We start from the raw sequence: 13369 nt of genomic DNA, 5'->3' as shown, positions 1-13369 counted from the left end.
AAGTGGTGCATCCACCCTGGCACACTTGTACCTTGATTTTTGTTTTTTTTGGTGTGTGTGTGTGAAATATGTGACTTGTGCAAGAGAGAAAAAATAAACTTTGCTAGGCAGTAAGTAACTTTCACTTCCTGTTAAAATTTTCAAGGTTTGACAATGAAACTCTTAGCTCACATGGGGACTGAAAAGTCAGTATTAAATATTTCACTAGCCTTTGATCCAAAAAAAGAAAATTATACTGAGTCAGTCAGAAGTATTTTAAACTTTCAAAGGTTAAACTTAGTTGTTTAGAAAATGCATAATTATTTGAAGGAAAAAAGGTCTTTTTTGTATACATGTGAAAAATATACAACGTTAAGAACTTTTTTCCCTTTATATAAAACCAGAGATTTTTCAATACCAATCCTTTCCTTGGAAAGATTTCACTTTCAGTGAATCAGCATTAAAAAAAAACAAACAAATCCAAACCCCTAAACAATTCTTTGCCAAATCCAGAGGGAAACTCTCCGCAGATTTAATTTTCTTATGTTGCATTCATAAGTATTACTATATCAGCTAAAATCACACCTCTTACTAATATAGATACAACACTATAAAACATAAGTTTGCACCAATATGAAGTATGATAACAAAAATAGTTTAAAATATACTGCTACATAAATTATTTGTAATTTGCACTGTGCCTTTAATTTTTAAATGCTAATTTGCATTTTGTGCCATGAACTGAATGTGATGGTGTTTCTTAGAATGTTAATTATTAATAGTTAGCTTATAAAAACCTCCACTAATTTTTAGTGCTACATATATGGATGGTGAGGTCAATAGGATGATGTGGAAGACTATGAATTTATGCCAAAGATCATAGTTATACAGAGGATATTAAACGTCACATTTAAAGTGTTAATGGTTTGGCATAAGCTCCTGAACAACCCCCCCTACTAATACTTTATGTATTTGTTCAGTGACTTAATTTCAGTGGTTCAAAATACTTTGCCTTTGGCAATATTTTTAACTTTCAGATTTGTCCATATGGGGATATTATGACTAAGTCCAGAGAGAGCCATTTATCATGTTGATCTGGCCTCAAAACAAATATATGTACCTAGAGAAAATGGTGTCATTTCTTGAATTATGGCCCCAATAGGGTTTTTGCAGTTTGATTTTTCTGAAAGGTATGTTACAAGTGCTGCTATTTCTAAACTGTTTTATATAGAAAAACCTACGTGTAGCAAAGTATTTTTTCACAACAAAAGGATTAGTTTGCAATGTTAAAGACAGGCATATTTGGCAAAAGATTACGTCCTTTTGCCTTTGTAAACTCAGAATATATTTGAGATGCCTCTGGCAATGCTAGTTGTAGCCCGGAATGGCAAAAGAAATTATCTGCAAGGAGGCTTATTCTTTTTCTTAAGTCACTCTAGAGCTTGCAGATGACTGTATTAGTAGTCTCTAATATAATGTAGAGACAAAATCAAAAAGACCAAAGCACCAAATGAGATAGAATTAGGAAGGGACATAAATTCTACACACAGAAAGCCGAATGAAAGCTAAAAGAGAAGAAAGAGCCAATAATAAATGATACAAATAAACAGGGCTTTGCTTCACTGAAGCATTAACTGCAACTTGATAGTTAAGCATCACTAATGGCAAGCATGCTAAGAGGGAATGAAAAGGTTAAAGATTACTCCAATTTACTGGTCCCGATGAACTTTTCACTTCCCTGCTTCAGACACATTGTGAAATAGCCCTGCAGCCATTAGCACTGAAGACGTTTCAAGGGGTCTGTGCTGAGGAAGGAGTGAGGAGGAGGGCTGGGGTGGAGGACCATGGGCAAGGCCACCTTGCCTCGGTTCCTGGAAGGATACAGAGGATATTAAACAAAATGGGTTAAGTAAAAGATAACTTGGGATTTGTCATTAGCCACCTTTTAAATAAGCCTAATTTAATTCATCTGCAGGAAAAGAGGTTTTGGGAGTAGAGGAGAGGAAGCAGATACAGTAAGAAATCCTGAACTTAGTATAAGCTTTAGGTGCTGTTTCAGAGTATATTCTCACAAGCAAATGAAGGAAATAAAGTGCTTGATCAGCTGGCAAAGAGTTATCAAAGACTAGTGATCAATGGTTTATTAGCCTGAAGGGATATAACAGGGCAGGATATATTTGCACAGATCCAAAATGGAAAAATATGAGGCTGTTATGCAGAATGGAGACGGTGTCTAAGGGGTTATAGTGCCATCGCTGGGACAAAGCATTTTCCCAATATGTTGAAAATTAAAGTATCACATGTGATCTTAGAAAGTAGTTATCCCAATCTACTTTTTCGTGTTAAGGCTTTAACGAGAAGACTTTGGGACACCAGGTTTTAGGAAGGATTTGATGCAACTGAAAGAACCCAGAGGATGAGACCAAAATCTCAGGATACATCTATTTTTCCTGCTAAGGAGAGTAGCTCTTGACTGCCTCCAAAAAAGCAGTCACCTGCCATGGAGACAGCAAGTCTGCAAGGCCTCTGCTACATTTGCCCACACATCCCTCCCAGGATGATTAGATACTACACACACCCAGCCTTCAGACTACCCACCAAGCAATGGTATGGTATAAACACAGAGTTCCCTGACAACTGCTGTATTGGTACAGTGTGAAAGTTCACTCCAACCAAATTTTGTGTCATTCCATGAGATTATTTTGTATTGTAATAACCAGAAAATGGGTTCTGTGAATACTAGTAAAATATTTGCTTTTTCAGCAAAATTTGCATCTCCTTCAGGACTTTTCCTGGTTTTACACTAGCAGTATTTATTGAGACAAGTCTACTTCTTTGTTATAGCAGTGTAACTCCCTCCATGGGAGGACACTTGTATTTTAGCTTACAACAATTTAGAGGGATTAAAATAAATCATACAGGCACTTATACTCTAAAATAAAACTGTCTACTGGGGTTAACTGGTGAAATATCACTGCTTTAATTGATAGAAATTTCCAGGTGGACACATCACCAATAGTTATTTTGAACTCTTAATTGCTGTTGGGCATTGCAGATTTGTGTCTTTCTTCTACTTGGTCTGAGTGACACAGTAAGGGATGCATAAAAAATTGCAGAAATATAGGAATTAAAGGTGGTCTCATCAGCAATAATAACTGCATTTTAAGATTATCAGAGTGGAAGTAGTTTCTAATTGCTTGACTGGCTTGCTCTGGTTTACGTTAAAAGGATGTTTAGTTTTGAGGGCCATGAAAGTACATTGAAATCCATTTAAGCTCTTCAAGACTTTCAGTTGTTTTAAATTATCACCATAATTGATGGTTGTAGTTTTAAGGTGTGACACAGTGCATCATGTATCGGATTTTCTTGTGTGCTCAGCCATTTCAGCCATTTGTGGAAACTCATTTGTAAGTCCCATGTCAGCTTGGCTCAGCATGCCCTAGACCTCCCTAGGTGCTTCTTAGCTTGCAATAATTTGTTTTATTCCCTAACAGCTCTGCAACAGTTAGATATAGCCCAAAGATATGGCATTATGGCCCTTTCCCAAGTTAACCTCAACACCAAGGGCAGGTAGGAACCTGAGAACTGTAAGGCTTCCTGTAATTTCCCCCAGAGAACTTGCAGATGGTTTCAGCAGTGCAAAATAAACAAAAGGGAGTGGAGATATGGAGGGCTTGATTACTTCAGCCTACATCTCCATGCATCTTCCTGCGAGACTGCTTTTGGCAATTGGCATGGCAAAGGTAAACACCGGCAACATTACAATATTCTCAGCCTCACTTTCTGTTGGTATTTGTTTTGAGCCAAACAGACAGATTCCGTGAATGCATTGCTTCTTTCAGGAAAGGGCTGACTTTTTTCACATCATCTTTAGCCATCTTTGGAGCACTGAGGTCAGGCTGGTAGTGTCCTAATGGGATCACTGCACGTTACAGTTGAGTTCTATTTACCAAGAGTTCAGTTTCTGTAGCAGTAACACACCCAGCTTCTTGGTGAAGGAATGCTTTCAGATACTAAAAAGATATGGGCAGTTATGGGTCTGAATTAATAGTTACATAAAACCATGGTTAATAGTTTCATGTACTTAATGATCTGAAATCTAAGTGCATCTTAATAAGATTTTCTATTTTAAAAAAGCAGAATAAACATTTGCTATATTTGCTTGTATGCAGCTGTAATAACTGCATGTTTATGTTGAGGAATATTCACTTCTATTTCATTCAGGTACCTGAATTCAACAGTTTTTTAGAAAAATCCTATGGTCACTACTAGCCTGTTTATCTGACTGACTTACAACTTTTGGCTTGTGGCTTACATTAAAGGAGCATTGATTGGCTCCTTTATTTTTAGATAATGTGCTATAGGTTATTTTGAAATACATAGAACTTCAAGTTAAAGTAATATTAGAAAATATATTGTTCATTAGGACATTTGCAGTATTTGCAGAAGAAACTGGTTGTGTTATTATCCTCATGTTTATTTGTTTTGAAATTTAGAAGTACGTAAAGGAACATCAAGGGCCCATTCCTCTCTGTAAGGAACTAAATAATACATGAATCATGTATTGAAATGTATGTTCTCTTTTACTGACCATTCTTGGTACTTTCAATTATGTTGGGAGCAAAATGCTGAAAATTTAGTCCTCTGTCTGATAGAGGACTATTCTCCCATGGGCTATGATAGCACGGCCGGTGCCGAAATCCTGCAAGGTTTCTCCTTCCATTTGCTTTCTCCCCAAGGCCCTGATTAAACCAGTAAAATTGCCTATAAAACTTGCTGGTGGTAAGCGGGGTTTACTTCTGTTAGTCTGAGCCCTAGTGGTAATGGATTGTTAACGCCAACAATATTTTCACTGCCTTTACCTATTTGGATCAAGGTTACATATAGTGGGGCCTCCAGCACCCCCAGCGCAATAGAAAATGACCTTTAATAATGGCATGAGAGTTTTCCTGGGTAGGAAGGTCTTAAGTTACTGTTGCTCTCAGAGGTGTGATTATGATATGTAATACAAAAACATTCTAAAGCTGTTTTGCCATTTAATACATATGGTGACACTAAATTATGTTCTTAAGGGAAAAAACATTGCAACATTTACTTGATGATAACTAATTCAAATTCAACCCACACTAGCGAGGGACTGATCTACCAAAAGTTCATGAGGAAATGCCCAAATGACACTGATTTGAAGGAAGGCTAGTGGGTGCCCTTGTAGTGATGGGTTTTAAATTAGGAAAACTCCAGCCGTAGATCTCCAGTGATCAGCAGCTCTGCCACCATGTGAGCTTGAATATGGAACAGCATTGCTCTGGTGCCACTTTTCATTGTCTCCACCATCACCTTACTATGTGAGCCCCACAACAACAGGAAGCCAAGGGTCTGTATATTTAGAACATATTTCTACAAGCAGAGCTGTCATTTGGCTTCTGGCAAGGCCGTGCTGTCTCTTAGCAGGTGCCACAACCTTCATTTCTTTTGGAAACCTATTTGCATATCATAGGCAACTGTGAAAAATAAAGATTCATACTGTGACCATATGATTCTCACACAGATTGCAGGGTGAAGCTATAGGAAAGTTAGAAATGGTAAGGAAGGACTTTTTTCAGAGTTGGACAGTCTCCAAATTACTATTGACCCAGCCCAGAGCATGTCTAGATGAAAAATGAATGTGCAGCAGTCCATGTCCTATCGTCCCCTCCAATGAGTCAGAGATTTATCATGAAAGATATATTAAACAGCTTTAAATGACCTTCTGTTATGCACACATATCTAGACCTTTAAAATTTGTGATTCTGAACAGTCCTGTTTACTGTATGTCCTTAGGGATTTTTTTTGTTTTAACAGCATGCAGCTTGACAGAAATACACTACCCAAAAAGGGATTAAGGTATATATTTTTTTGAGCATGACTGCTACTCCTCTGTTTTTCTGTAATTTTTCTACACTGTCTTTCCTTTTCTTTCTCCTTTTGTTGATCCGGTTTACAACAGAGTTCTCGGTACTTAAATTAAAATCAAAAAAGTAGATTTTAATGAATTTTTTCTTTCCAAGTCTGCCTAGTAAATAAATTCCCTTTCAAGAGATATCATGGGAAGTGAATACTGTTAAGGATAGTTTTCTTATGCAAAGAATCTTAAAAGGCATTGAATCCTGGAGAGCTAAAAGAGACAGACCAAGATACTTTTGCATTCAATGGGACTTATTGTTGAAAACATTATTGAGAAAAGCAACATTTTAGAGGTGGATCTGAACTTGAACTCTAAATGCAAACACTCATCCAATTTGAATTGAAGATCTAGTAAAGGGTAAGGCTAGAAAATACTAATTTTAATATCCAAAGTTTCTAAGTATAATATGAAACCTGCTCCAGCTAGTCTTCTTGATCCCTATGCAGCAATACTCAAGAGTCCAACTTTGCTACTTATTCCCCACTGTCTGTCTTCATCACAGAGAACAGAAGTCATCCACCCTCTTCTGTGCTCCATGGTTAAAAGAGGGGATCATTAGCTAACTTGTCTGGTCTCATCAGGCATGTCAGCCTACCTTTCTAATCCAGGAAGGAGATTTGGCGAGCAAGGGAATATATGTGCATGCACCCAGACACTCGGTTAAATCAAACAGTTAAATCTCTTGAGTTATCGATAAGTAATATTTTATGACATTTTAAGATAGTGCTAAAGTGTTGTCACTAGATACCACCCTCTGCTTTTCTGCACTATAGATTAATTAAAAAGAATTTAACTGAATTTCCCGTTATCCCAAAACAATCACTTTGGAGTGGGAGAGAATGGAAAAGGTGGAGGACATGAAAAAGGCATAAAGGGGACCCTGCAAGGGTACAATGGGATGACTGAGGTTTGTGGCTGTACAATTGTGATGATGGCTGAAAGCTGAAAGTGAAATGGAGTGGGAAAACAGCTTATAGGTGTATAATCCTGATCAGTTATCCCAGAAAGACCGTTTGTTTGATTTAATGTGCAGAGATCACAGTCCAAGACCCAGATCCTGAATTCTCATTTTGCCATCTTTCTGATCTGTTAACCACTGGGTAACTCTGCTCTACCACATTTATAAGCAAAGATCATAGCTGTCTTCTTGAAAGGAGAAGGGAAGTAAATATTTAATCAGGACAAGATGTTGTAACGCCGTAAAATATTGTACAAAACCCCAAGCACAACATGAGAACTTACATGTTCATTTAATCTGCTTTCTAAGCAGAAATACTTGTGCCTTGGAAGCCTGAATCCAGAGTATCAAAAGCTTTGTCTGCTCTGCTGTTTGGGGAACGCTGATGGCTGATGACAGTGGTGAAGAAGGTGCTCATTTCTCAGCAGGAGATGGTGCTGTATGAAGCAGGCTATTGCAGACATTGCTGAAAAAAATCACTTGGTTAAGACCCACATTGCCTGCACATTTTAATTTTTAACTACTGCCAAAATTTCCCTTCTTCCAGACAGCCAAAAGAGGGTGGGCCAGTGAGTTACCAGTTCTCCCTCTTAGCCCATGATTTACACTTGTTTTATTGGTTTGCCATGGGAAGCAGTTGATGAATGATTTGATTGCCAGACTTCTTCCTTCCAGAGAACTTGTTTCTGCTGATTATGGATTTTTCCTGTCCCTTTCCCTCCCCCCCAAATTTGGGGCAGGACACAATGCCAAGTAGCATTGAGACTGACAGACTGCACATATGACCATGAGTAGCTGTTATTACTGATGCAAACTCCTTTGTCAGTTGTTGATCTGTTTCGCTCCTGTCATCTAACCAATTGCCCACACGGTCTGTGGCAGATGCCATTTTGTAAGCGGCTACTCACATTTCTTGGCTTCTACTCTGTCCATTCCCCATCCTAGACATACAGCTTCCAAGCTTTTGCATCAGCCTGTACCCTTCCTATAGCTTTGAAGTCCTCTCCTGTCAACTCAGCTGTCTGTCTTCTACGGTTTATCATGATATCTCTCCAGAGGAAGGGAATGCTGTTTTGGGGAGGGGGATGAAGGTGAAATGGGTTTCAAGTCCTGTACTTTTTCTGTTGTAATAAGATGGTAAATTTTACCATGGTGATAATCACTTGACTAGACTTCATGCTTTCCAAGGGTTTTGTTCTATCTCACTGGTGAACGGTATTTATGTGATACCTGCTTCTTTCCAAACTGTCACCTTGTCGTTGTTTTGAGCATGTCAGCTGTGGTTTTTCAGATATACTCCATCATCCCGGCAGACAAGTCAGGAGGAAGGCAAGGAATGGCTGCGCTCCCATTCAACTGGAGGCCTCCAAGACACTGGCAGTCAGTCCCCTCTTGTTTCTCCTTCAGCTATGTCTTCATCTGCAACTGGAAAATATCACTTTTCCAACCTGGGTAAATGCTGTTTCCCTTCACTGTTTCTCCCACACTAGAATAGAATCATAAAATTCACCTGTTCATGTTTCTTAGTTTGCCAAACTAGAGAATTAATTTTAACATCTCCATCACCATATTGTGGTACCGCACTAATGAAGGGAAGTTCACGGTATTGTTCATGGAGTAGGCCTGGGTACCTCTTATTTTGCATACCGAAAAAAAGCACAGATTCTCTATGACTTGCCCAAAGAGAAGAAAATCCGAATTAGAGCTGGATATTAGCTTCTAGTTCAAAGCTACTCATCTTTTAGGATTCACAGCCAGTAGGATTCTTTCCAGTGATTTTATGTCAACCCACACAATAAACATTACTTTTTTCCTATATACAGGTTTGCTTTGGCATAGGTCTTTCCAATGCATTTCAGCAGCTGGACCTAGCTATAACTGCGTTGGGCCCAATCCAAATCCTATCCTTGAGTGCAATATAATATTTTAGGATGTGAGTCATATTTTAGATTTATTTGAGTACAGGTCAAGATTTGGTTCTTCAGGATCTTGTTTCAAGTTAATCCAACACAAATTTAGTTTTCTTAATAATTTTATTTTTTCTTTAATGCTTAATCAAAAACCATTTACGTGCACTGTGCTGGACACATACCCAGGTCACAATGTAGTTTAGGCCCTTACTGTGGAACTAGCAGCAACCTTTGAAGCATTCACACTTCTGTCACTCTGTCTCAGCTTATGGCATCTGTAGGTTATAATCACTCAAAAGAAATTTGATCAGACATACAAATGAAGTTGAACAAAGCCACTTTTAAAAATGAAATTGAATCCTGGCTAAGCAAGCCACTGCTTTGGATTTCCTCCATGTACTTGCAGTAGTTTTAGGCAGCCCTTTTTAAGCAGTGTTTTTCTCATTCTATCAATTTTCTGCTTACAATTATCTTCTTTTTCTTTTGTTCATAGTTCTCGTACTCACAACAGAGAGCAATAACATCAGGGTTTTTTAAAATTTATTTTGTCATTGTCTTTTGCTTCTTTCCATTATTTTAGCCCTATGGAATAATTTGCTCTCCCAACACAGCTGCTCTGGTAGTTTATGAATTAAGGCACATCTTGCATGACCTAAAATAAAAGTCCAAACACTGAGGCTGAATTTGGATAGACAATTAGCTTTTTCTTTTCAGCATTGAGTTCATGTGGTCCAGGTGAACCATACCCAGGCTTTTCTTCCTGCTGGCAAACAAACTCCAAAAGCTTAAAGCAGGTTCATCAACACTGTTCTGGATTTCAGCCACGAGCAATCGAACTGCTTCTATTTGTTATGATGAGATTCAGCTGGCCTCTGCAGGAATTTTAACCTAAAATAGTGGTAGGTGCTGTAGAAAACCAAAGGATAAATGTCTTGCATATGCTAATAAAATTTGGTCTTAGCAGCAGTCAGTAATATAGGTATATAACAATAAAATACAGATACTGATTTATTAGAAGAGCTGCTTATAAAAAATACTTATGACTTATTCTTTTTTAACTTTTAATTTTTTAGTCTCTCCCATTGATTTTCTGCCTTGGGCTGTCAAAGTGAACAAGTGTGTATTCAGACACCAGTGTTAGTATTATCATGTGTTTTACAGGATTAGTCTCATCCAGCTCCAGCTCCTCGGAGATCATCTGCTTCACCTTTTTGTGGTGGCTTTATATGTAGGAATTAAAGCCTTTCATTTGCTCAACAGCGTAAAGCCCACCTAACCATGCTAGTCCTACATTACAATTTTGTGCAGAACCAAAACTGATTTAATGGAAATGTGCTTCATTAATAAAGCTTTGTATTCCAGTGAGTCCAACCAACCTATCTCAGTTTAACCTTCCTGGACCCAGTATGATGCGTTCAAACAGCATCCCTGCACAAGACACTTCTTTTGATCTGTATGATGACTCCCAACTGTGTGGCAGTGCTACATCCTTAGAAGAGAGACCACGAGCAATTAGTCATTCAGGTTCATTCAGGGACAGCATGGAAGAAGGTAAGACTGAGTTGCTCTTTGGACCAGTGAATAGGCCCCAAAATAAGCCTCCGAAGTGTTGTAAAATTTTAAAATACTACTTCTGCAACATAAAAACTTAAATAATTTTGTGAAGATTTTTCTTTTTTAATTTTGTTGAGCTGGACTCACAGGACTTCCTTACCCTAAAGCATGGAAGATATTTCTTTCACACAGTAATATGCAATGCTCTGTGTGTCATACATGTATAACTCCTATATAAAAAATTTTGGAGGAAAGGAAGCCATTCTTGGAAAACTATTTTATTGGTCTTGCCTCTAAATTTGAAGTGTCTGAGCATACTTTGACTACTATGATGTTTTTCTTACTTAATTAAACTACTGTGATTGTTTTCTTAGTCCTGCTTCTGTATTTCCTTTTTTTTCCAAATGCCAGTGCTACTTGCATCCCCATTTATTTGTAGTAATTTCATTTCCCCACTTTCTCACAGCCTCCTACAGCAAACACTATGTGAATTTCTGTATTTTAACTCTGTCATTTAACCTGACCTCAATACTTTCTTTATGCAGATATTACTGTTGGTCTGGTTTCTGTAATGCTATGTACAACACCTGGAATCTGGGGAATTTTTTTTGTCTTGGTTATGGTTTTCGGTTGTTTTTTTTTAACCACAGAGCATCTGAGAACTCCTAGTTAAATGCATTGTAACATTTTCTTCTGCCTAACATTTCTGGTAAATCTGATTATTTGCAGAATTCCCATAAGCACAAAGTCCTCACTCCCTGTAATTAAAAAAAAAAAAATCACCCCCCCAAAAAACTACGAAACAGAAAAAAAGCTCCCCACTAAAATTTAGCATAGATCAGTTCTATGACATCATCTCATTAATCTTGCTTACTGCTAAGTGATGACAATATAAATGGTCTTTAGGTCTTTATAGCAAGCAAATAAAAAAGTCTTTCCCTAGCCCCAGAGCTCATAGATATGTGATAAAAGGGGAAAAAAGTGCTAGATGAAATAAGGGACAACTAATACTTTTACTGTTTAATTCCTTCTTCTGTATTTTAGATGATACGTCAGGCAGACATCTGGGTATGTAATACTAACAGTAGGGTGCAGGACAGATCAAGCTGTGAGTTGTCAGCACAGAGAGGATGGCTGACTGCACAGAAGCATATCACATAATTCAAGGACAGAGGTGACTACAGACTCATTGCTGAGGAACAGAAGAATTATCAGAGGAAACACTGGAAGAATAATAGAGAAAACAAGGGAAATAATTTATGCATAGAAAAAGAGGTGTTAAATCTAGAGTTTCAGTAATGGGTCACCAGTGACTTTGATGAAAGCTTTTCCATTGGTCAGGTTTCATATCCAGCTGGAATGGATAACCATGATCAACCTGAATAAATGAAAGTCAATGCAGCAATAACAAACAGTTTTCAGCAGTTTACAGTCATTAGAGATTAACATGAAATGATACTGTTGGAATGTCAAATGTATTTTATTTGATACAGGAGTTCTGAGGAAGGTTAAGGTGAAAGAAGTGAGGTAATGGGTAGAGCCACTGCACACAAGAGCAGGATGGGAGTTTAGCTGAGAGATGTAAAGCAGGGACTAAAAACCAAAGACAGATTGAAAGCAACAGTATTTCGTCAGTATACCACATCTTCATAAATATTTGCCCAGTTACAAAATTAGATTTAAAGCCTATTTGGCTAATCCAAGTAGTCTTGTATTGTGAGTTTGGCGTACAGATGCCAGGTAGCTATTAAAGCAAAATAATTTATTTACCAAACCTTGGAAGATTATAAATATTAAACAAGTTTCTTTTGAAACAAAAATGAAAACAAGTAATGAAATAATCTTTAAAATTCTCTGTTGGTGTGCCCTTCCTCAGGAGAGTTATCAGAAGCAGAAGGGGCAATTTTGTCTCAGTTTAGTCTTCACTTGCCATTTTCAGGAGGCCAGGAACACCATTTTTTCAGTTGAAGTCCTGCGACATTCATTTGGTGTTCTTGAGGCTGACTCTACTGATGGTTAGTGGAAAAATGGCACTACATCTTGCAGTAACCCCTTCACATGGGCTATGAATGCCAGCACGCATGGGTCTGTGTTGTGCTGAGGGGAGAAACCAGCTGAGCAAAACTTGGGACTTCATCCCATAGATTTTGAACTATTTTGCAAAACATAATCTCTTATTAAAATCAGTTTGCTCAGCTTTGGACAGGTGTATAAACAGCTCAATTTCTGGTTTCTCTAAAGAGTATATTTATCAAGTGATTTGTTGTCAAAACAACAAAAGTGATGCTTGACTTGCTGGTAATAACACTGAATCTCACTGGCTCGCTCTCCTACCTCTTACACAGAAGAGGGCTTTTTTTTTGTACAGAATAATCTTTTTAAATGCAGGAAAAAATATCAATAGTTTTTCTACACTGATGGCTCATAATTGTTCTTCATGGAAGATTGGTTCTCATTTTAAAAAGTTGTTTAGTTATTGAACTACGTGAGGGAAGTTTTATGCTTTCATCAATACTTCATGTTATTTTCCTTTTTTTAAAGTACACGGGTCCTCATTATCACTTGTCTCCAGCACATCTTCTCTCTACTCTACGGTGAGTATTGACATTTTAGAAAAAAGTTCTGCCTGTCTCTGTTCTTGTTCATTGTTCACAAAACTTTCAATGCTTTGAGGTTTAGAAGGATTAAAATTGTACTGCAATAAAGCAGGAACATTTCTTTTCAACTTTGGTATTACTGTCATGCTATTTGAGAATACATTATTTCCATCTTTTTAAGTGATTTGCTTAGAACTGCTTAAAATCACCTAGTGTATATTTTGAAAGCTAAAAAGGAGGTAATGGTCTAGGATATCTAAGGGGGGGGGGGCCTTATGCTGTTGTAGCTGATAATTTTGAGTAGTTTTGCTTATTTTCAACTAGTTTTCTAATTGCACAATTTACAAAGTCTTGTCATATTACTGTTCAAGGTAGACTGGAAAAAAACATTGCTTCAGGGTAAGGGAGATAAAATTAGCAGTTTAAA

The 13369-nt window shown here is 37.6% G+C and overlaps 1 protein-coding gene across 5 annotated transcripts in view; it reads left to right on the top strand.

Moving 5' to 3' along the window:
• Positions 1-13369, top strand: part of NAV3 (neuron navigator 3) — a 409880-nt gene that overhangs the window by 352857 nt on the left and 43654 nt on the right. For 4 of the 5 annotated variants that reach the window (XM_075080754.1, XM_075080751.1, XM_075080752.1 and 1 more), the window contains exons 17-20: positions 5821-5862; positions 8173-8333; positions 10154-10342; positions 12887-12939. In XM_075080754.1, coding sequence (XP_074936855.1) covers positions 5821-5862; positions 8173-8333; positions 10154-10342; positions 12887-12939 — 445 coding nt within the window. The remainder of the gene's footprint in view (positions 1-5820; positions 5863-8172; positions 8334-10153; positions 10343-12886; positions 12940-13369) is intronic. The other variant, XM_075080753.1, reaches the window with a different exon arrangement.

Source organism: Phalacrocorax aristotelis, chromosome 1, assembly GCF_949628215.1.
Source record: "Phalacrocorax aristotelis chromosome 1, bGulAri2.1, whole genome shotgun sequence".
Classification (NCBI taxonomy): domain Eukaryota; kingdom Metazoa; phylum Chordata; class Aves; order Suliformes; family Phalacrocoracidae; genus Phalacrocorax; species Phalacrocorax aristotelis.
Note: the sequence above shows the minus strand (reverse complement) of the source record. Positions and strands in the feature narration are given on the sequence as shown.